Below are 23,992 nucleotides of genomic sequence, written 5' to 3' on the forward strand. Positions count from 1 at the left end.
AACCCGGCGCTTCCCCAGAAGCCCCGAGTCCAGCCCAATGCTTCCAGGTCACAAACTACATTCCCCAGCGTCCCCTTCTCTACAGCCCCCCCCCCACCTCGGTGTAAGCAACAAACCGTGCAGACCCGAGGTACGGGGAGCGCGCAAGTAAGTTTCTGGAGGAAACAGTGGGGTCGCGCGCGCTTGCGCCTTGCGCCTCCCGGCCGGAGAATGTGTGTCCCGTTACGCCCGGTGCTCTTTGATCCACTTGTCGCTTCCGCAGCTGCCTCGCCAGATCCCGGCTTCTTTTGCAGCTGCCTGTTGATCAAGTCTCTCCACTGCCTTTCTCTTCGCTGCTGGTGCCATGAATAGACAAGAGACTTCGTCGTCTTACCAAGAGGTATTGTATTGGGGGTCGGGGGGCAGTGGCGGAGATCTTGCTCCGAAATCGTCTTCGCGAAGCGCGATTGACGCGCTGCTTTTGTTTCTTGGCCGATCTGAGCAGTTTCTGCTGCTGTGGCAAACAAACAGGAAAACTTGCAGCCCGGGTATGGGCAGACATAACGCAGCTAGATCCGATGCATGCTTAGCGCTTTGCACAGAGGGAACAGCTTCATACCAAGTCTGACCGTTACCCCATCTAGCTCAGTATAGCCTACACACTGATTGGCAGCAGCTCTGGGTAGGAGTCGCACTCAGCTCTGCACTCAGATGTCGGGATTTGAACCTGAGCCCTTCTTCTGCGTGTAAGGCGGGCGCTTTACCACTGCAGTAGAGCTTGCCACTCTTATAGATGAAAACTGCTGTTGGTTCCCTGAAGTCAGGAGTAAGACTAATTGAACTCAGTGAGAGTTGCTCCTGAGTAAAACAGGCACAATCTTGCACTTACAATGAGCCCAGTGGGACTAGCTTCCTATTCTGAGTAGGAAACAAACACGCGATTCTGCAAAAAAAAAAACCCATGCACAAGTTTCTTGCTCGCCAGCGAAGGCTCTGCAGGAAAAGCGTTTTCTTTCCGGTGCACAGTAGTTCCTCCCCGCCCCCCTTCTCCCCCCTCCCCACTGCCCACAGCACTTTGCAGACGTTTGCTACTCCAGATGGCAAGAATCGGAAGTGGGAGCTCCGCTTAAAACTGCAGGACTGTAGCGGATTCTCCTGTCACCGGCAATTGATTCATAATGATGATAATAATAGTATAATAATCCTCCGGATGAGCTGAATGCTATCCTAGAAGGCAGTTGGTGATAATGAGCTCTTAATTATTGTTGTAAGTGATCTTATTATATGCTCAAATGTAATGCCCGCTGAGTTCAGTGGGGCTTAATAATAATTTATTATTAGTAGTAGTAGTAGTGTTGACAGGACTCTCTTGCCTTAATTCTCTTCCCAGTTTGCAACCTAACAGGGTCTCTACATCAACTCCTGCCTTTATTCCTATATTTAAATATAGGAATTTGACCGCCCTCCGTTAATTCTGATTCTCAGAATTCTGTTTAATGCCACAGAGAAAGATAGCCGGACCACCAAGTTAAGTCCATTTTGTAGTGTCAACAATGGCCTGTTTTTATTCCCCCTGAGCGAACTTCTCTCTCTCTCTCTCTCTCTCTCTCTCTCTCTCTCTCTCTCTCTCTCTCTCTCTAACAAAAGGATATCCTGCAGACTCTCTCACAAGTGCTGCCCTTGAATCTTTTTTCTTTTCTTCTGGAGCCCAGGTCTCTTGTGTTCATGGAGTTAATCTGGCAGGAAAGGGAAAGGGGTGGTGATGGCTGTTGGCATAAACAAACCCTCCCAGATCTCACTTTTTAAAAGGCATTTAAAGCAAATCCAGAAAATTGGTTATCCATTTGAATGTGCTCTGCTATGGTGCTATCAAACTGGTCTTAGCCATGCAATGAAAACTCCCCCCCCCTTGCCAGGCTTTGAGGGTTTCACCTCCTTTGCATATCAATGTACCAGCTGGTGCAACTTTAACTCTGGCTCATGGCAGTTGCCTTTGCTTCTCTTTCAAAACTGCAGATGTTGAGAGAGCTCAGCTCATTCAAATGCAATTATAGCATGCCTTACTTGGGAGGGGGGGCATTAGCAGGAGAGCTGCGATGCAGCCCATAATAATAATACTACGATATTAACAATATATTACCATTGCCAGGTTCTCTCCCAAATTCACAGATTCCATAGGGGTTGTCCTAGTGAAATCAAGTAAAGATTGATGCTTCTGTTAGTAACCTAACAGATTCTTCCCAGAAATCGAGATGAAATTGAGGGGGGGCAGGAATGTGGGCTGGCATTTTGATGTGTGGATAGGGGAGGAGCTTACATGGTTATGAAGCCCCAGTGCCACAATAAACACCCACCTGGAAGCATTTGTTGTGACAGAAGTTTATATGGGCTAAGTGATGCCAGAGATGAAATGTGTTGCTTTTTAAGGTGACACAAGACTCTGTGGTTTTTGCATTCACTAATGCAGATGAAGAATAATTCCTGAATTTGCTCAGTGGCAGGGCACCTCTGGTCTTCCAAGATGGTGTTCAGCAGTCACCAGCCACAGCCAGTATAGCCAATGGTCAGGTATGATCACAGATGTAGTCCCATGAAATCGGGAGTGCCACGGGTTTCTGCTCTTGCATTTGGTAGTACAGATGAATAAAGATAATCTCCTTTATAAATGGGGACTGCAGCAAAATGTTGTAACATGGGAATGCTTCTGTCCAGGGTGCCAGCCAAGGTTTGTGGCCTGGGATTCTGATGAGAATTCCAAGGGCCAAGTAGAGAGGTTTAAGCGGCACCTTTGGCTCCCAGGCCCGAGGCTCCCTGCCATTATAATATATTCTCAAGATGTTCCTCTGTTTTGGAGACTACAGGTTTTACTCATTTTTTCAAAATCTTTTGAAACGTCTTTGCAATCACATGTTCAGCTGCTTTTGTGATTGTAAACCTTCTGAGTTAAGTGACCTAAAGTGTTAGTGGGATTGCCATTTTGCTCTTTAAATGGACTTGGAAAGAAATGACATTTTTTTAAAAAAAAACACACCAAAAGTTCCCTGAAGGAGGTTAATGTGTGTTGAAGAACTAAGTAATGTATAAAAGATTTCCCTCCTTCCCTAAACACTCTGTTTGGTCTTTGGCCTCTTCTGGGAATTTTAATTTGTTAAGGGTGATGACTGGTGGGAGTTGGCAGGAGAGGCCCATTCCCCACCCAGAGCTATAATTCTCAGGGGTGGGGGTTAGCCATCAATGCTTCTCAGCGAATTCTCGATATTGTAGCTCCACACCCTTAACAGACCCCTAACAGACATGCTAGTGGTGGGCAAAAGTGGAACAACAGATATGACTTATCTAGTAAGTTACATTTCAGCTGCGCCAAAGCGCTCCAGGAGGGCGTGGAGCAGGACTGTTGAGAGCTGGTATGTCTTGAGGAGAAGGGGTTCAGGCTAAGGAGAGTGCCAAGGGCCACGCGGAAAGACCCAAAGTTTTCCAGTTCCGATGTACTTGCATGTGTGAATCATCCATTCCTCGGGATTTTAGACGTAGCCCCATTGAAGCCAATGTGAATAAATAGCTTAAGTGGCTTGTAGATCATAGCTTCCCCTGCTGTTGCCGCCTTGTCTGACATCTGAGTAAATACTGAAATAGGACACACCTGAAAGCCACCTGATCGCTGTAGCTCACCTGCTCCTAACAGTGTGCCAAGGCTTCTGTGCCAGGTTGATCTGTATTCATTGTGGAGGAGCTGCAGCCATGCGGTCATGTACACACGTAGCAGCCGAGAAGCCTGTTGCATGCATTGTCTTCTCAAGGGAGTGGAAAGCATGAGAGACTTACAGTGCCATGTCTTTACAGTGCCATGGGACCTGCAACAAAGTGTTGCAGTGTGGAGAGCTTCTAGTCAGCTAAGCATTCCATTCAGTCCCCACCAGTTAGCATTCCGCGGCCACTGAGCAGGCTCAGTTCTCATTGGGCTACTTTTGGCTTCCCTCCTTTATTCCCCACCCTTTTCGTTCGTACTTCTGCAAACCTTTGGGGTTTTCCCAAGACAGCTGATAACTTCACTGTTGCTTGCTTTAGTTTTGAGGGCCATTTATCACCTTGAAGGGGTGTTGAAGTCTTGTAATAATAGCCTTATCTGTTTAAATAATACAGCAGATGTAGCCAGCATGGTGCCTGGGTAGCTCAGTTGGTTAGAGCGTGGTGCCGATAACACCAAGGTTGCAGGGCAGCTGCATGTTCCTGCAATGCAGGGGGCTGGACTAGATGATGCTCAGGTTCCCTTCCAACTCTACAATTCTATTATTCTGTGGTGTCCCCAAGATGCTGCTGGCCTACAACTCCTGCTGTCCCTGACCATTGGCCATGCTGGCTGGGGATGACGGGAGCTGACCCACTCTGTGGGTTTCCCCCTTTGATAGAGGCAGATCTTGACAGAGGCTTCAGGGGCTTCTGAAATTGCCTTGACACCACCTCTAACTGGATGAACGAACCTTTCTCAGGTTGGGGGTTTGGTTGGTGCCCAGTTACGTATATTTCTGGGTCTGAGGCCCATCGGTGGAAAAATAAAGCAGACGGCTGAAATTTGGTAGTCAACTGAACTTGAAAAAGTATGTTTTCATTTGCAAAAACAGTGACTTAAATAAATAAAAAACAACCAATTCAGTTTGGGAAAGGGAAGAAGTGGAACGCGCGATCTGCAATCTGCAGGGTTGCTTCGGAACGCCAGGAGACAAAAAGAAAATTGTAGATAGAGGGAGGGAACAAAAGGAAGCAGAATCCTTTGTGCTATGCCTTTAGTTATTTTCCTGTCAGTTCTGGGATTAGATGCTGCGCAGCCTGCGGGGATCATGTCTATCAGATGTGACAAGCCTGTGACATTGACAAAAATGGCCTGGCAGTTTAGGCCTTGCGCTTTGAGTGATGGCTCAAGAAAGCATCTGGTCTGTTTTGCTGCTTTGAAAGGTGTTCAGTTGACTGTTGTTCTGGTCCGCTGAACCAAAGGATAACATAGCAGTGGCTATTATTACAAGACTTCAACACTCCTGCAAGCGGTGGTTGGCAGTCAGATGTCTGGGAAATCCCTTTGCTAGCTGTTCCGGGATTTGCATAAAGGTAAAGGGGCCCCTGACCATCAGGTCCAGTCGTGTCCGACTCTGGGGTTGCAGCGCTCATCTCGCTCTATAGGCCGAGAGAGCCGGCGTTTGTCCTCAGACAGCTTCCAGGTCATGTGGCCAGCATGTCAAAGCTGCTTCTGGCGAACCAGAGCAGCGCACGGAAACGCCATTTACCTTCCCACCGGAGCGGTTCCTATTTATCTACTTGCATTTTGACGTGCTTTCGAACTGCTAGGTGGGCAGGAGCTGGGACCAAGCAACGGGAGCTCACCCCATTGCAGGGATTTGAACCGCCGACCTTCTGATCAGCAAGCCCTAGACTCTGTGGTTTAACCCACAGCGCCACCTGGGTCCCCCTATCCATTAGGTCCAGTCGTGACTGACTCTGGGGTTGCAGCGCTCATCTCGTGTTATTGGCCGAGGGAGCCGTCGTACAGCTTCCAGGTCATGTGGCCAGCATGACAAAGCCGCTTCTGGCGAACCAGAGCACCACACGGAAACGCTGTTTACCTTCCCGCTGTAGTGATTCCTATTTATCTACTTGCACTTTGACGTGCTTTCAAACTGCTAGGTTGGCAGGAGCTGGGACCGAACAACGGGAGCTCACCCCATTGCGGGGTTTCGAACCGCCGACCTTCTGATCGGCAAGCCCTAGGCTCAGTGGCTTAACCCACAGCGCCACCTGCATACAGAGGGATAAATCCAGTCTTTTTGGTTGTGAATGCAAGAAGGCACATTAGAATGGAGAGTCGGGGAGAGGTGTAGATGCTCCACTGAATACTTTGCAGCCCAGACTGGAGACGTAACCAGTGCCGTTCTAAAATTTTATCAGAAACTCCCTACTCCATTTTCTCATTTTCTTCCACAACAGTGAGCACCAGAAATTGGCTTGCTCTTTTTTTTAAAAAACAACCAACACTGCTTCTTAGCTTTATATAGCAGCCTCTAGATCCAGCATTAGAAGCCACAGGTTGGATCTACAACAAATGTTCCAGTTTGTCCTCTTTAACAGGAGTGCTCTTGTTCAGGGTTCTAGGCAGTCATTTGAGAGAGCAGCTTCCAGTCAATGCAGATAGTACTGAGCTATATGCGCTAATGGTCTGACTTGATGTAAGGCAGTTTCCTATGTTCCTTCCACTCTTTTACAGGCGCGCATGCACAACCACATACTCGGAGATTATGGTTTGCCAGAAGTGTTTCCCTACCCCCTCTACTCAATATTCTATGACTAATGAACATGCTCAGTACTCATTGGGCTGTTGGTCTTTTGCCTCCACCGTTTCATTTTAATTTGTACCTCTGAAAATTCACGGGGTTCCCCTAGCATTGCTGAGAGCTCCCTCTCGGTTTCTCAGTAGCTCCATTTTGGCTCCATTTCTGTTCTCATTCACTGCCTGAGATTGCTATTGGAGGGAGTGCTCATTCATGCTTCCCAGTCCATTGGCAGCCATGAGCATACATGGAGAGGCAATTTAGAGCCGGGTTGGCAAACCTCTTTCTGGCTGGGAGTACCAATAATGATTCCCCTGGCCCCTGGTGGGCCAAATTTCACAGGTGGGCAGGGCTGTGTGATTAACACTGTGCAGAGCAGATGCAGCAGGGAGGCTGTAGGATGAGTGAGAGTAGCCCGCTGAGTGTGTGTCTTGTGGTTGAATTCCACTAGGAAGAACAGCTTCTTTGCAATGTCCTGGATCAGCTCCTCAGATACATCTTCAGGGTAGAACGTGGCATGGAATTTGAGCCCCTGTAGAAGCTCAGGGCTGTACCCACTACACAGATTTGATTGTTTCCGTATTTTATATTTGCAGCTGAGTGAAGATGTGGAGCACACAGATGCAAACTTGGAACCTGCAGAGGAACAAGTAGACAAAGAGGATCTGGATGATGCCAGCTCAACTATCCTTCCAAGTAAGATCTACTGATCCTGTGTAGCTGGATTTTAAATGTGATTGCATGAGAATATGCGCGTATTGTTTTCATGTTGACAAGAGATATTGCAGTGATGCATGTCGCAGGGTAGGGGGATTTCCTGCAACAGGTGCAGGAAAGCCTCTCTTGAAGGGAGTTCTCTGGCTGTGATAGAACATGTGCTGAGAGCAGCAGCGCCTGGTACAGTTCTACCTCGGAAGTCGAACGCCCTGCAAGTCGAATGTTTTGGCTCCCGAATGCCCTGAACGTCTTCCACAGCTTCTGATTGACTGCAGGAACTTCCCACGGCCAATTGGAAGCCGCACCTTGGTTTCCAAAAGTTTTGGAAGTCAAACGGACTTCCGGAACAGATTCTGGTCAACTTCCGAAGTACAACTGTATTATGAAAAAGTGAAGCACCTCCATGAGGCAGCCAACACTTGCCTTCGTCAAGCAGCCATCACTGCCTCCATTGGCCAACCATCACTTGCCACCAGCAGGTCCCTCTGCAGCCTACTCTCCCTACATGGGGAGAAATCAGTCTTTGGTTCTTTCCTCCTTAACATGGGGCAAATTTAAATTCTGACACCATATGTTCCAGTGTGAGTTAAAAGTCTCAGATGAATGTTTTCTCCAGTCCTAGACAGCAACAGCCCTTCGGTGCGTTTCAGCAAGTCCTGCCTGAAAAACGTCTTCTCGGTCTTTCTCCTCTTCATATACCTGCTGCTCATGGCTGTAGCTGTCTTCCTGGTCTACCAAACCACTGCTGACTTCAGGGATAAACTCAAGCACCCCGTGATGTCGGTCTCTTACAAGGAGGTGCCCTCTTACGACGCACCTGGTAAGATTGGAAACTGAACGATGAGCTTTTGGGGGGAATCTGGCAAGGTTGGAAGTTGCATTTCAGGCCTCCACAAATCTGTGGCCAGCTGCCACTTTGCTTACCAGCTCTCAGGCTTGCGCACTGTTGGGTTGTGGGACCTAGGCTGCCTTTGTCGATGCTTAAGCCTTATGCAGTTAAGTCAGCAGAAGCTTCTTCTGAGGAACACAAGGAACCCTCATTTTGTGGCTCTGCAGATGCTGGAGGTTGCAGGTGCCACTTGTTGAAGCCACAACAATAAGCTGTGTGTTACCTATTCTGTGAAAACACCCCCTTTTATTCAGAGCTCTTAAGGGTGGAATTAAGTGTTGCACGAGATTCAGGACTACCTTAGCCCCATGCAGGGTCCCCCACTTCTTGCCCTGTTAATACTTGGTAGGAGATTAGAAGCTGCTTTTTCACCGAGTTACATTCTTGGTCCATCTAGCTCACTAAGGTCTACTCTTGCCGGCAGTGGCTGTCCATGGTTCGAGTCAGTAGTGCATTTCCAGCGCAACATTCCCCATGGCCTGACATTGTGGCACTGGCTGCTTCTTGTGAGGATAGGAGTGTGCAATGAGGACCAGACGCATGGTAGATTGCAATAAGCATTGCAGAGAAGAGGAAGAAGTGGACATGGAGCTGTGGCTTTGGGTAGCCATGGGCAGACTTTCCCTCCATGAATTTGGGTGGCAAATGTTTCTTGTAATGCTTCATTCTCCTAAGCATCTAAGAAGAATCCTGCTGGATGAGGGTGAAGGTTTGTGGAGGGAGACTCTTAAGTTGGTTAGTGCCAATGGTTCACAAATCACTGAGGGGAGGAGTGGGTCCATATGTTTTAAGAGAAGCAATTTCAAGACTGTCGCATGAGAGACCTTTCACTGTTCTTCCTGTGCCAGGCAGTTCGAGACCTGTTTTAGCCTTTAGCAACCAGTGACTTACCAACTTCAGGAGTTTGGGGTTGAACTAAATTATCTAAATTCACATCAGTGCTGCCTTGATTGCTCTGGTGGATGATGTGTATCAGGAGAAAGACTGTGGGAGCTGACATATTGATTTCAGTGGCTTTTCATGCCCTTGGCCACAATGTCTCTCTGAGTTGCCTGCATGGAATAGGAATGTGTGTGCATGTGTGTGGAAGAAACTGCTTTATGGCATTTCCGTTCTCACCTGTCGGGTTCCAGAAGGTGGTGCTGTGGCATCCTTTTCTCAGCAGCCAACAAAATCAGGGGGATTGCTTGTGGAAGCCATTGATGCCCATAAGTTGAATCTGGATGTTTTGGGTCTTTTTCTCCTTCTGTAAAAGCCAGTCCCCTTTCCCCCAACAATCTCTAACATGACCAAGTAACGGAACACAAGTTGCGGCTATGCAGATTCAGTCTTAGTGGACGGTGCCGTCAGCCATCTTTCCCTGCCCCCAGGAGGCCTTTGGGAATGACACCAAGTCACGACACAGTGTTGTTGCCATGGGGAATTCTGTCGCAAGAATGCCGTTGAGGGTGCTGAGGACAGAGGGATGCACAGTCCTGCAAAAGTGTAGAAGGAGGGGAAGAATCTCAGCCTAGGTTTAATTGTTTTTCAACTGTCAGGGGACTCTGGATACTGGGGAGAGATTTTTCTCTTCCCTATGATCCTTTGTCTGAAGAAGCTAGGGATTGAACTTTGTCTGCATGCAAACTTTGGACTTTCTGCCAAAGCGCTATGAGGCTGCTTCCAAAATTTGTGGCTTTTGTGGTCAGTCTGGCCCAACATTCTACCCACCCTGACTCTCACACCACATTCTGTGTGATGTGTAAGCAATGCTGTATCTGTGATGGTTTTGCAGCAGTCCGTGGCTGATCCCGTTCGTTAGAAATGTAACATTGCTCTTCCAAACAGGTATTGCCCTCTACCCAGGCAAGGCTGAGCTGCTGACCTGCAAGCACCACTTACACAATTACATCCCACCTCTGGTAAACCCTGGTCAGCCAGGAGAAATTGAATGCACTACTCAGAGAATCAACTACACAGATCCTTTTGCTAATGGAACAAAGGTAATCATTAAGAGGAAGGACTCAAGTCAGTTGGGAAACCCTTGAGCGGTTGCAATCCCACCATCAGACAATGTCACTTATCTTGGAATGCCACTGTGTGACAGAGCGGGGAAACTGACTGGCTCCAATTTATACTTTAGCTGAGATTCCTGCATTGCAGTTGGTTGGACAAGATGACCCTTGGGTCCCTTCCAACTCTAGGATTCTATGAGTTTGAGACAGCTGTTGTCATAGCTGCTGCTAGAGAAGGGATGGGGACCACCCGTGGTCCTCCAGGTGTCATTGGGCCCTAACTCCCATCATCCCTGGCCTTTGGTCTTGGTGGCTGTGGCTGATGGGAGTTGTAGTTCGCAGAGTTGGAGGGAGCTTTGTAGGCCACCTGTTCCAAACTCCTCCTTGATGCAGGCAGTCCAGAGCTATGGCATCCCCAGCAGATGGCTGTGTCCATCCTCTGCTTGAACACCTAAGCAAGTGTCTGTTAATTATAGAGGAGCCCTTCCTGGGGCAGGTCTTGGGAGCATGATATTTAACAGAAAACGATAGCACATGTATTGGAAGTGATCCGCTGCAGGGATCCTTCACTTTGTAACTTAAGGGTTAGTTCTCTTGTCATCTAGTCAAGAGGCAGCGGTGTCGTGGTGGAGGTGTTGATGTTTCATTTAGGTTTCGTTTTGAAGTATTTTGTTATTACTCCCGCAGCTGACATAGAAAAGTGAGGTTGGAGGATGGGGTGGCTTAATGGGTGCCCTCCAGAAGATGGGACTCCAACTCCCATCATCCTTGACCATTGGCTATCCCTGTCCTAACACCAGAAAATATCCTGATCAATCCAGAGACACTCATATTGACACAGGATGAAAAGGTTCCCTTTTGTTCGTCTTACTCCTCTTCCCACATGTCTCCTCTGACCTTTCTACTCGTAGAAATTTGCGGTGATCGTTGAAGGACCTCGTGATGTGAAGCAGCAGGAACTGGTGTTCATGCAGTTCTACCTCAATGAAACGGACCAGGATTTCAGCGCAATAGACTACCTTCTCTTTTCTTCATTCCAGGATTTCCTCGAGAGGTACAGCTGCTCTCCTCATAATTTCTGTTCAGTAAAGAGCAGCGTGGTTCGAGTGTTGGACTAAGGCATCCCAGGTTCAGATCCCCCTTTGCCCGTGAAGTTCGCCGGGTGACATTAGGCCAATTTCTGCCTCTCAGCGTAACCAGAGAGAAACATGTGTGAGCCCGTGTTCCCTCTCAGTGATTCTTCCCATCCACTGCTTGCTTTGGAAGGAACTATGGGAGCTGGTTTCACACAGTCATGGGATGAATTTCAGGGGGTCCCCCGTGGTACCTAGAGACCACCAACCCCCTACATTTCCTGAATGAAAGAAGGGTAGAAACCAATGGGCAACTTTACAGAATAGATTAAAAACAAGAGCTAGGATTTATTGAGTAAAAGGGAGAGGGAAGGAAACAAAAGGAACAACTCTGGTGAGTTTACAGTGCACTGGTAAGTCTTTTAGCAACCAAGTAGGAAGAGGATGGAGTCCAGTAATTAAGACTTACGTGATCCACAGGTGAGCAATCAGTTTCTTCCACTTGCCTCATGAATTCCAGAGGCTCTCTGCTTCCGAAGACCATGCAGATGGAAGGCAATGAACAGGATGGAGCAAGCATGCTTGTCCCCACTGACCCCTCCTCATGTCTGTACAGGGCTTAAGTCAGGTATGGCCAAACTTGGCCCTCCAGCTGTTTTGGGACTACATTTCCCATCATCCCTGACCACTGGTCCTGTTAGCTAGGGATGATGGGAGCTATAGTCCCAAAACAGCTGGAGGGACAAGTTTGGCCATGCCTGGCTGAAGTCAAGCAGGATTTGTCCTCTGTGCTAGGTTGCACGCAAAGATAAATTCATGCCTCCAGGCAACGAGGTAGCATGCGATCCGTTTAGACAGGCCTTAAACTAGACTTTGAGTGTCTCTCTTTGAGGCCCTGCATCTAAGTGAATTCTGCATAATTGCCTGCTTAGAAGTGTTTCGTGTAAATTAAGCTTAGTGTGAATCATACTTGAGAATCCTGCACTTCCTCTTTTGGGTTCTCCACACAGCGTATTTGGCTGCCTTGGTAACCCACAATTAGCTGGTGAATGTGGAAGCTTTTGAAACTGTAGTGGGTAAGATTGAATAATTAGGAGGCCCAGCCAGGCCTGGTAATGGAGCAAAAGAGGCTCCGCAAGACAGTGGAGGGGAAGCATTTATATTTCCATCAGAAGCCTCCTTGAGTCAATAACTGCCATGGAAACTTAAGTGGGAGAGGAAAGGAACCATCTAGCAGTGATATTAATAAAAACCCTTTCCTGGCTGTGATTCTTTATTTCTGCTTTGGAAGGAACTATGGGAGTTCCTTATTGCTTAGTGCATAGCTGCCAAGTTCTCCCTTTTTTAAGGGAAATTCCCTTATGCTGAATAGGCTTCCTCGCGAGAAAAGGGAAAACTTGGCAGCTATGGCTTAGTGCCAACCCCCACCCCTCACACACCCTAAAGAACAAACCTTCTTCTGTTGTCTGCAAGGCTTTGAAAGCCTGTCCTCAAGGTAAAAAATTAAAATCCACTTTAGGGCCATACACTTCCATCTTGAAAGAGTTTCATGACAAAGTGATGGACAAGGCTGAAGACATTCTGAGGGGGTGGGGTAGAGGCAGAATTAAAAAGAAAGGGAAAATGAATGGTTTTGATCCAGAACAGGCATTCATCTATATCAGGCATGTCCAACAGGTAGATCGTGATCTACCGGTAGATCACTGGACATCTGCAGTAGATCCCTGGTAGATCATTGACTCCCCCCAAAGAAGCTGAACAACTGTGGCTCCCCTTAAAAAAGCTCAACATTTTACCTCCTCCCTGAAAAAACTCATCAACTTTGACCTGGAACCCCCACCCCAAAATGGGCCTTCCTCCTTCCTAAAAAAAGCTCAACAATTTTGACCGGAACCCAAAAAAGGGGGGATAGATCACTGCCAGTTTTTAACTCTGTGAGTAAATTGCAGTCTCTTGGGAGTTGGCCACCCCTGATCTATATTAACAATGCATTAAGTCCCCAACAAATGCACACATTTTTCATTGGACCTTACCTTTAGTGCTAGATTCAGCGAGCCACTTCCCTTCTGGCTCTAATTTTTTGGTCATTCTTCTGCCTTTTGGGAGAACGCTGAATACTGACTCCCAACACTTCCAAGCCATAAGGACTAGAATCATAGAATCATAGAGTTGGAAGAGACCACAAGGGCCATCCAGTCCAACCCCCTGCCAAGCAGGAAACATCATCAAAGCATTCCTGACAGATGGCTGTCAAGCCTCTGCTTAAAGACCCCCAAAGAAGGAGACTCCACCACACTCCTTGGTAGCAAATTCCACTGCCGAACAGATCTTACTGTCAGGAAGTTCTTCCTAATGTTTAGGTGAAATCTTCTTTCTTGTAGTTTGAATCCATTGCTCCGTGTCCGCTTCTCTGGAGCAGCAGAAAACAACCTTTCTCCCTCCTCTATATGACATCCTTTTATATATTTGAACATGGCTATCATATCACCCCTTAACCTTCTCTTCTCCAGGCTAAACATACCCAGCTCCCTAAGCCGTTCCTCATAAGGCATCATTTTCAGGCCTTTGACCATTTTGGTTGCCACACGTTCCAGTTTGTCAGTATCCTTGAACTGTGGTGCCCACAACTGGACACAGTATTCCAGGTGAGGTCTGACCAGAGCAGAATACAGTGGTACTGTTACTTCCCTTGATCTAGATGCTATACTCCTATTGATGCAGCCCAGAATTGCATTGGCTTTTTTAGCTGCTGCATCACACTGCTGACTCATGTCAAGTTTGTGGTCTACCAAGACTCCTAGATCCTTTTCACATGTACTGCTCTCAAGCCAGGTGTCTCCCATCCTGTATTTGTGCCTTTCATTATTATTATTTTTGCCCAAGTGTAGTACTTTACATTTCTCCTTGTTAAAATTCATCTTGTTTGCTTTGGCCCAGTTGTCTAATCTGTTAAGGTCATTTTGGAGTGTGATCCTGTCCACTGGGGTATTAGCCACCCCTCCCAATTTGGTGTCATCTGCAAACTTGCTCAGGATGCCCTAAAGACTAGAAACGTGCTTTATTCTTAAACGAAGGTAGAGATTCCCCAGGATGCTGAATTCTCTTGGATTCACAACAATTTATGGGCTTTGCAAGTATTTGTACCCTCCCTTGCATCATTAGCCTGCTGCTTATGCTATGCCAGCTTGAAGCAGATATAGTTTAATGATTTCGGTATTACATTTATATCTTGTCCGTCTTCTCCAAGGAGCACAAAGTGGCAGTCCATGCTTTCTCCTGCCCACTTTATCCTAACAACAACCCTGTGAGGTAGGTTTTATGCCGAGAGAAAGGTGACTAGCCCAGTGAGCTTCCATGGCCTCCCAGGTCCTAGTCCAGTCCTCTAACCACCACACCACACTGCCTCTCATACAAAACTCTGTTAAATTAAATATTATCATGTTAAATTGTTCTGAAACAGCCGGCATGATCTCAGGCTCACATGAGCTGCATAAGAAATCCTGCTGAATTTATAGTCTTCCGGTAATGGTCTGTGCTGTATTGCAACTCCCCTTTGCCAGAGCAATTCCCCGGGGTGCATCCAGTTTCCTTCCTTCTAAAAAACCATCCTGTTAAAAAACGGCTGGCTCCAGGTTCCTACAGGCCTTGGGAGAAGAGATTTACAGTGTGTGTGTGTGTGTCTTTGTGTGTCCCTCCTGACCCCCATGCCCAGGCAAGAGATCTGCCATTGTGTTCCTTCCAGGGCACCTTTGCAGGTGCTGATGCTGGGTCTGTGCACAAAGTGCTGTTGAGGAGGTTACTATAGCTTATAGCTAGGACTCCCTACAGCTTCTACAGCAGTGTTTCCCAACCCTGGGTCTCCAGCTGTTTTCGGACTACAATTCCCAGCATCCCTGACCACCGGTCTTGCTAGCTAGGGATGATGGGAGTTGAAGTCCAAAAACAGCTGAAGATCCAAGGTTGGGAAACACTGTTCTACAGCATCCAGCCCAAGGAGACTCGTATGGCAGCAAAGGCAGCAGGGACTCTCCTGCCGTTGCTATTTATGAAATATGAGCCTCGTGCTGTCGGTGACCATGCAGTGGATTATTACTGAGCTGTGGAAAATATATATATATGTATCTGTCAGAATGGGTCTTCGTGCGAGTTACGCTAAATGCCTTGGAAGAACACAGAATGGAAAATCAATTTCAGATGTCATGGAAGAGTTGAATGCCGCAACTCTCATCTCCCTGCTTTTGGTGTGCCCATTACAGTACATTTGTCTGCAAATGTATTTCCAGAGGCTGTTGTAGTTGACTTTCCCTACAGGGGCTGGAATCTAGAGGGAACTCACACCTCATTGGTAGAGAGGAGGGATGCTTGCTAAAGGTCATCTGGGACAACCCTCTGCTCAGTACAGCATCCCTGACAGAAGGTTGTCCAGCCTCTGCTATAGTACCTCCAGTGAAGGAGAGCCCAGCATCTCCATTTCCCCCATGTTTTGTACCTATGCGCTTCCAAATTTCAGGTGCTTTAGGCCTGGCTATGGTTATGTAGCCACCAAGGGAAGCCACTCTGCACGTGTTTCGAGGCATTCTCACTGAAATCACATCTCACAGCTGCTGGAGACACACCTTCAATACAGTGGTGCCTCACTTAACGAATGCCCTGCTTAATGAAATTTTCGCTTAACGAAAGGATTTTTCGAGCGGAGCTTGCCTCGCTAGATGAATGCGTTTTACAAAAAAATTGTCTAGCGAATCGCGGTTTCCCATAGGAATGCATTGAAATTCAATTAATGTGTTCCTACGGGCAAAAAAAAAGTCGAAAAAAATCCAGTGCATTCCTATGCGATTCACTAGACGAATTTTTCGCTATAAGAAAAGACCCGTGGAACGAATTAATTTCATCTAGCGAGGCACCACTGTATGTGCCTTTTCAGTTTTAACTGACAATAAAGTGGTCACTGTAGAATTCCACTTTTATATTCAAGACTCGAAGAGCATGTTAGCTAAAAGACTAAGCTACAAGTCATGAATCATAGAATCATAGAGTTGGAAGAGACCACGAGGGACATCCAGTCCAGCCCCCTGCCAAGCAGGAAACACCATCAAAGCATTCTTGACATATGCCTGTCAAGCCTCTGCTTAAAGACCTCCAAAGAAGGAGACTCCAACACACTACTTGGTAGCAAATTCCACTGCTGAACAGCTCTTACTGTCAGGAAGTTCTTCCTAATGTTTAGGTGGAATCTTCTTTCTTGTAGTTTGAATCCTTTGCTCCGTGCCCGCTTCTCTGGAGCAGCAGAAAACAACCTTTCTCCCTCCTCTGTATGACATCCTTTTATATATTTGAACATGGCTATCATATCGCCCCTTAACCTTCTCTTCTCCAGGCTAAACATACCCAGCTCCCTAAGCCGTTCCTCATAAGGCATTGTTTCCAGGCCTTTGACCATTTTGGTTGCCCTCCTCTGGACATGTTCCAGCTTGTCAGTATCCTTCTTGAACTGTAGTGCCCACAACTGGACACAGTATTCCAGGTGAGGTCTGCAGCCCAGAATTGCATTGGTTTTTTTGCTGCTGCATCACACTGTTGACTTATGTCAAGTTTGTGGTCTACCAAGACTCCTAGATCCTTTTCACATGTACTGCTCTCAAGCCAGGTGTCACCCATCCTGTATTTGTGCCTTTCATTATTTTTTTTGCCCAAGTGTAGTACTTTACATTTCTTCCTGTTAAAATTAATCTTGTTTGCTTTGGCCCAGTTGTATAATCTGTTAAGGTCATCTTGAAGTGTGCTCCTGTCCTCTGGGGTATTAGCCACCCCTCCCAATTTGGTGTCATCGGCAACCACGCTCAGGATGCCCTCAAGCCCATCATCCAAGTCATTGATGATGAATTCAAGACTCAAAGAGCATGTTAGCTAAAAGACTAAGCTACAAGTCATGAAGTATCCAGATCTGCCTTCTGCGTGAACTCACCGCCTTAGGCAGACTCAGTTTCTCATTCCCACATCTGCATTATTGGGATAATAGCACTGCCCTACCTTAGGAGGGCTATCGGGGATGCAGGTGACGCTGTGGTCTAAACCAATGAGCCGCTTGGGCTTGCTGATCAGAAGGTCGGCGGTTCGAATCCTCGTGACGGGCTGAGCTCCCGTTGCTCTGTCCCAGCTCCTGCCAACCTAGCAGTTCAAAAGCATACCAGTGCAAGTAAATAGGTACCGCTGCAGCTGGAAGGTAAACACCGTTTCCCTGTGCTCTGGTTTCCATTACGGTGTTCCGTTGTGCTAGAAGCAGTTTTGTCATGCTGGCCACATGACCCGGAAAGCTGTGTGTGGACAAAAGCCAGCCTGAAAGCAAGATGAGCGCTGCAACCCCATAGTCACCTTTGACTGGAATTAACCATCCAGGGTCCTTTACCTTTTTTACTTAGGAGGGGTATTGTAAGGATAATACGCACCCTGAACACTCAAAAAGGCTTAATAAATGTTTGTTGTTGTTGTTTATTCGTTTAGTCGTGTCCGACTCTTCATGACCCCATGGACCATAAGTACAGTGGAACCTTGGTTTATTAACACCTTGGTTTACGAATTTTCAGTTTACGAACCCATCTGGAACGGATTAATTCACTTTCCATTACTTTCAATGGGAAAGTTCGCTTCAGTTTATGAATGCTTCAGTTTATGAACAGACTTCCGGAACCAATTGTGTTCATAAACCGAGGTACCACTGTATAGTTAATTAGGGGGTCTTCTAGCAAAACCGATAACCAAGGCCTATAAAGCCAACACTACCACTTGCTAAATTTCCCCACCACCAAGGTAACAAGTCCTTGCAACAGAACTTGTCAGCTTCTTTTCGTTTCCCACACTAACACTACCTCCTTCTACCGCAGTCCAAACAAGCCAGACTTTATGAAGGCCTGTGAGAGCTCCTACTCCAGCTGGAAGTTTTCCAGTGGTTTCCGAACTTGGGTCAAAATGTCTCTGGTGAAAACGAAAGAAGAAGATGGCCGGGAGACGGTTGAATTCAGGCAGGAGGTAAGGAGGCAGCAAAACACAGCTTTTATTGCTGGGGTGTGTGTGTGTTCACACCACGCAGGTTCGCGATTCCGCGAGCGCTTTGTGCTAGATGTCGTGCCCCCTTGTTCTCCTTCTGCTCCCATAAGGGACACGGTGCCAGAGACTAATCAGAGTGAGAGAGGATGCAGCTCAGCATTTGTTCTTTAGTGACTCTTCATCCTGCACATTCATTCTCATCCACTTCCAGAGTGTCAAGAGGTTCACGGGCAGCACTTTAGAGAACAGATTTTCCTTTTGGATGATCGCGAGCCCCAGAGATTCCTGGAGCTTTTGTAAGAGCTTTTGTAAGAAATCCAAAATCCACAGCCAGGCAAGGATGAGGACTAACCAAGTGATCAATAGCAAGTAGGCTTCACCTAAAACTTTTCCTCAGGAAGGATGTTAACCCAAAAGCAGGGAGACGGGGAGTGGCAATGGAAGGAGAGACAAAAAGCCAGGCTGAGTGCTGTGGCCACGAGCTCTGCATTGCAGATTGATTGAATATAGACAAGTAGAGCAGATTGGAAGCAAGCAGGTACTGAACGCAAGAAGCTACTAAGAGCAGATACTAAGAGCAAATGTTGCACTGAACTCTTGTTTAAAAGTCTTGACTCTCTTTCTCTTTAAATTCAACCTGCAACTGTTCCCACTTTGCTCCCTCTGCTTGCTGAAGGCTATGATGTTTCACAAAAAATCAGAAAGAGATTCGCAGCCTTTAGGGAAGGTTAATCTCTCTTGCCCATCCTTCCAGTTTAGCAAGGGCAAAGCGACTGGGCATAACTCCTCTCTCCCTTGCCACCCGCCACCCCTCAGCTCCTTTGCACTCAGTGCATTTCCGCCAGTGTCTTCACATTAAGTAATGTGTGTGTGAAAAAACAGATGCAGCAGTTCTTGGATCTCTCCCCCTTTTGTGTTTTGGATGTGCTCTGCTGTTGTTTTCTTTTACTCAGTGGTTTAATGCATTTCCCCCGGGCGGGGTGGGGGTGGGGTGCAGGTATCGTTTTTATAAGACTTAGGTCACCTTGAACTCCCGTATTGGAGTAGAAAAGGTTGGGTAACAAAATGCCAAAAGTAAATAGTCACAAGGGATGCCAGGGAACAGTTTCCTTTGTGAGCCGAATGACTGTTTTTTAGAATTCCCCACGTGCTTCTGTCTTGAATCTGTAGCATGTTTGGAAAAAGCTACATGTCCCTTGGAAGAACGTGATAAAATCAGCACCCCTCATTTTTTACAAAGTACATGGCAAGAGGCAGAGGATGCTAGAGGATAAAGCTATTGGTGGCTATCAGTCATAATGGCCACGTTCTGCCTCCTCTGTCAATGGCAGATGTGGAAGATCTCCGATGCAATTGAGTTCTGCTTGCAAGCTTCCCATGAGCATCTGCAGATGAAGGGCAGTATACAAATTTAATAAATCATCACCACCACCATTGTGAGAAAAGGATGCTGGGCTAGGTAGACCATTAGCCTGACCCAGCAGTGTTCTTCAATGGCAACTTCAGAGTCTGATTTTGTTCACTGAAGTCTAGCCTCAAAACAGCCCATCAGTTTGATATCCTTTTTCTTCTTGGTGTTCCGGCTTTTGGATTTCCTGGCGTGCTATGGTCCATGGGGTCACGAAGAGTCGGACACGACTAAACGACTAAACAACAACCCTTTAAAGGGAACATGTATTCTGGAGTGGATTATATGACATACTAATGGCAAAACTCTCCCCCCCCCTTTGCCCTGTCGCCAGATCAGTGTGGTGAACTACATTGAACGAAGAGCAAAAGCAAGCGGTGACCAACTCTTCTTTGTTGTATTTGAATGGAAAGACCCTTTTATTCAGGAAGTTCAAGATGTGAGTAAACTAGATGCAAGGTTTTCTGGTTTGTTTCTCTTAAGAAGCCAAACAGAAATGTCCACAACGATTGGAAATTGAGTAGATGGCTTTAATTGGGGTTGTTTAAAGAATGCGTGACCGGGAAGGTGGGAATTGGGAAGCTGTATGGACTAGTCCCGTTCCCATGACAATGTGTGCCATAGCCATCCCTCTCCCCTGCTGTCCAAAACTTGACAGGCACGGGAAGGGGCTCTATGGGAGAGCCAGCATGGTGTAATGGTTAGAGTGTCAGACTAGGATCTGGGAGACCTGGGTTCGAATCCCCACTGAGCCAGAAAGCTCACTGCGTGACCTTGGGCCAGTCACTGCTTCTCAGCCTAATCTACCTCCTAGGGTTGTTCATAGAATTGTAGAGTTGGAAGGGACTGCAAGGGTCATCCAGTCCAACCCCCTGCCCTGCAAGGATCTTTTTCCCAATGGGGGGCTCAAACTCATGACCCTGGGATTAAGAGCATCATGCTCTATCCTAACTTGGTGACTCTCAGCTTTAAAAGTATGAGGATCCATCATGGAAGAGGATTGCATTTGAGGCAAAATGTGAATGCTCACTACTCACCGCTACCTGCACATTCCAAAACAAGGTTAGGATAACTTTTCCTTGATGCTAAATGCTATGTTTGTACAAGTAATGTCATCGCTGTTTTTAATATGGAAGGACCACTGAAATGTGCCACCTTGAACTCCTTGCAAGGGGTATAAATTAAATACAAATGTGCCCATGTATGTGTGTAGAAGTTCTCCACACAAGCAAGGCCCCCTAGACCAATTAGCACCCCCCCATGTGAAGGAGCTTATATCTACCGTATTTTTTCACTCCATAAGATGTTCCTGACCATAAGACGCACTTAGTTTTTTTCAGAGGAGGAAAACAAGAAAAAAAATTCTGAATCAAATGTTGTACTAAACTATTTAATAAACAACCGGTCCCACCGCTGCCTCTTGCTGGGGCAGGCACAGGAGGTGCGGTTGGGAGGGGTGCTGCGCTGTGCCTCTCCCAACCGCGGCTCCTATGCGGGCTCTTGCAAGCGGCAGAGGCGGCAGAGGGATGAGCGGCCCGAAAGGGCTGCTTTCGGGCTGCTCGTTCCTCCACCGCCACTGGGAGCCATGGCTCCGGTGGCAGAGGCACCCCTCTGCTTGCGACTGCAGCGGCAGCCGAGGGATCCCACTGCCGTCCAGTGCCTTCGCTCCATAAGACGCACAGACATTTCCCCTTCCTTTTCAGGAGGGAAAAAGTGTGTTTTATGGAGCGGAAAATACGGTAATTGCATACAGATCTTCTGCACATGGCATGGGAGAAGAATGACCACCATTGGCATTGGGACCCCTCCATTGGCACCATTGGCACCCTTCTGAGTGATCCCCCTCCCCATCCCCACCCCTCCCCACCCCTTCTCTACATAAGTGCCTGGAAACTTCCATTTCACTGTATCTGAAGAAGTGTGCATGCACACGAAAGCTCATACCAAAATAAAAACTTAGTTGGTCTTTAAGGTGCTACTGAAGGAATTTTATTTTATTTTATTGGCATTGGGAGTTGGATTAGCCCACACAACTCTATGACCCCCTTCCATCAACACACGGGAGGAAGAAAGTAGGCTCTGTTTCATCTCCAGAAGTGCCCACACTTTGACTTAGCTTGATATGCAAACTATGCCTGTACGTAGGTTCCTGCCTCAATCATTGATGGTGAAGGATCACCAGATAGCAGGCTTGGAAAGACTGCTTGAAGCCTTGATGCTTTTGGGAAAGGTTCTTCAGAGAAACAGCTTTTTCTGTTTTGCCTCCAGTATTAAGAGGCAGCGTGGCTCTGAATACAAGTTACTGGGGAACAAGAACAAGAAAGGGCTATGAAACACAGTGGCAACTGGATGCTGGATCAGATAGGTTTTTGTCTTATCTGATCAGTGGGGCTGTTACAATCCCAAGAGGGCAATTTATTCCCAGCCCCTGGACATGTAGGATTGTGCATGGAGGGAAATGGTGTTGGAGTGAGTGCAACTTTTCTCTCTTGGGTGGCTGGGATGCGGTGGGGGGAGGCTGAAGCTATGAAGAGCCTTCACTTGCGGTAACTACAAATCAAAATATTAGTTAAAAAACCTGCAGTGAAGGTCAAAAATATATAGCTATGAGGAAGAAAACCTGCATTGTAAACGTATCTCTTTCTCAACCATAGCCTTTTCTTTCTTTCTCAATAGATTGTCACTGCAAATGCTTGGAACATGATTGCAATTCTGTGCGGCATTTTCTTGGCTTTGTTCAAAGCAGCCGATTTTGCCAAACTCAGTGTGAAGTGGATGATAAAAATCCGGAAGCGACACCTTCAGAGAAGAACTCAAGCCTTGAACCACATAAGCTGAGGGCTGAGCGCTACTGAGTTTTCTATTATCACTGGGGAACACCGGTGGGCCTGAGACTAAACTAGCCTTCAGGTACCTTGGACAGAAAAGCTGCAATGGCAGAAGGATGACTTGCTTAACTGGAGTACAATACACTGGACACTTGGAAGTTTTAGAAAACTGTATAAGAAGCTCCTTCTAAATCCATGCTCTTTTCTAGAAACCTGAGTTCCTTTGACTAAGCTCTGAACTTCTAGGAAGATTCCCAAAACTATATTTAACCCTATTTTAACAGAACTCACAAGGAGGATAGATTGACAGGGCCCTTAGTTTGCAGGGAAACAGAACTGGCCTCTTTTAAACACATTTCTGCCTATGTTAAAATGGGATGTCTGCCTCAGAGTTAAGATTAGTAAGTCATGTTGCATGCCCAAGGCACAGTTTTTGTCTCTTGGGTCTTCAGTTAATATCTCAGGGGAAAAGACTCCAGCTTTAAGGGCCTACAGGACTTCTGGTTTAAGATAGGCTGTCAGTCAGTGGGTGGTATTGTGCTAGAAGAACGATTATCTGAATCTTAAGGCAGAGAAATCTCCCCAAGCATTGCTCTAGCAGAGAGGCACACCTCAACGGATGAAAGTATATTACTAGTAAAATTCTGGGCACTAGTTGTGTATTGGATCAGTGTTAATCTCTTGACTGACCCAAGTGATGGAAATTAATATGGTCAACAGTGGCTGACTATATGGTATTAATAGCAGTTTCAGCCTTCGGCATTCCCTCCTGAAGGAGTATGAACTCCACAGTGCCTGCCTCTAATTCACATTCAACTTGCAGTTGCTTCAGGATGACAAATAGACTAGATTGACCTTCACTGAAGTTAGCATTGAAAGGGGTTCTCTCCGCAAAACAGAAGCACTGGAATTTTATCAAGCTTTCCTATTGGATTAAAATGTATTTGTGTTCTGAAGATTTTTGAGTAAAATTAAACCTGTCTCCTATGCTTACCTTTTCAAACTATTCTTGTTGGTCCATTGGACAGGCAGGGCCCTCCAACTTTCAGACTCATTGTCTTGCCTGCATGAGAACAGGGCACAACGGGTACAATTCTGCTGTGTGATAGTAATGAGAGTTGTGCGGCTGCAGAAGCAAAAGTGCACACTGAAAAGCTAGTGAATATTAGACTAACATCTTGCCTTCATTGGTTCTACAACATGAGCAGAACCTAGCCAGTTAGTCAAAATGCTAGAGAAGCATTGTTAACTATCTCAGTTGCCCACCACCATGAGAAATTCCTAATAGAAAATCCGTGCATATTTATAAACACTGTACACAAGGAGCTCCTGCTGGTTTTTTTTATTGTGGCGGTGGGGGAAATAGTCACCAAAGAACCCCCTGCTTCCACTGAATCGCACCTTGTGTTCTCTGGACAAAGGCTCATTTAGAACTACACCAGAGACTTATGTACATTCATTTCTTCTGCCAACTTCTCTCCTTTTCAGTTTCACAGCCCATATTTTGTTCAGTCCTTTCATTATATTTTACATAAAATTGAATACCTTTCTTGAGAGCCCTTTCCACCCCCCAAAACACAACCAACCTTCTGTCTGGCATGGTAAAGCTACAAAGATGGTAATATACAGCACTAATTACAAACATAAAGACTTTATTGATGCTGCTCAATCCCTCAATCTTTCAATACAAAACCATTTTCCGCACAATTGCAATTTAAGAGACTGGAATGGTACTCTGATAGAAAG

The 23,992-nt window shown here is 46.7% G+C and overlaps 1 protein-coding gene across 1 annotated transcript; it reads left to right on the forward strand.

Annotated features, from left to right (window-relative positions):
- Positions 1–82: 82 nt before the first annotated feature.
- Positions 83–23,991, forward strand: PACC1 (proton activated chloride channel 1). Its single transcript, XM_035111285.2, has 8 exons — positions 83–379; positions 6,890–6,989; positions 7,627–7,830; positions 9,727–9,881; positions 10,805–10,947; positions 17,848–17,992; positions 19,753–19,857; positions 22,095–23,991. Exons 1-8 carry the CDS (start codon positions 344–346, stop codon positions 22,254–22,256), a joined length of 1,050 nt encoding a protein of 349 aa, XP_034967176.1. The 5' UTR covers positions 83–343; the 3' UTR covers positions 22,257–23,991.
- Position 23,992: the final 1 nt, after the last annotated feature.

Source organism: Zootoca vivipara, chromosome 3 (assembly GCF_963506605.1).
Source record: "Zootoca vivipara chromosome 3, rZooViv1.1, whole genome shotgun sequence".
NCBI lineage: Eukaryota > Metazoa > Chordata > Lepidosauria > Squamata > Lacertidae > Zootoca > Zootoca vivipara.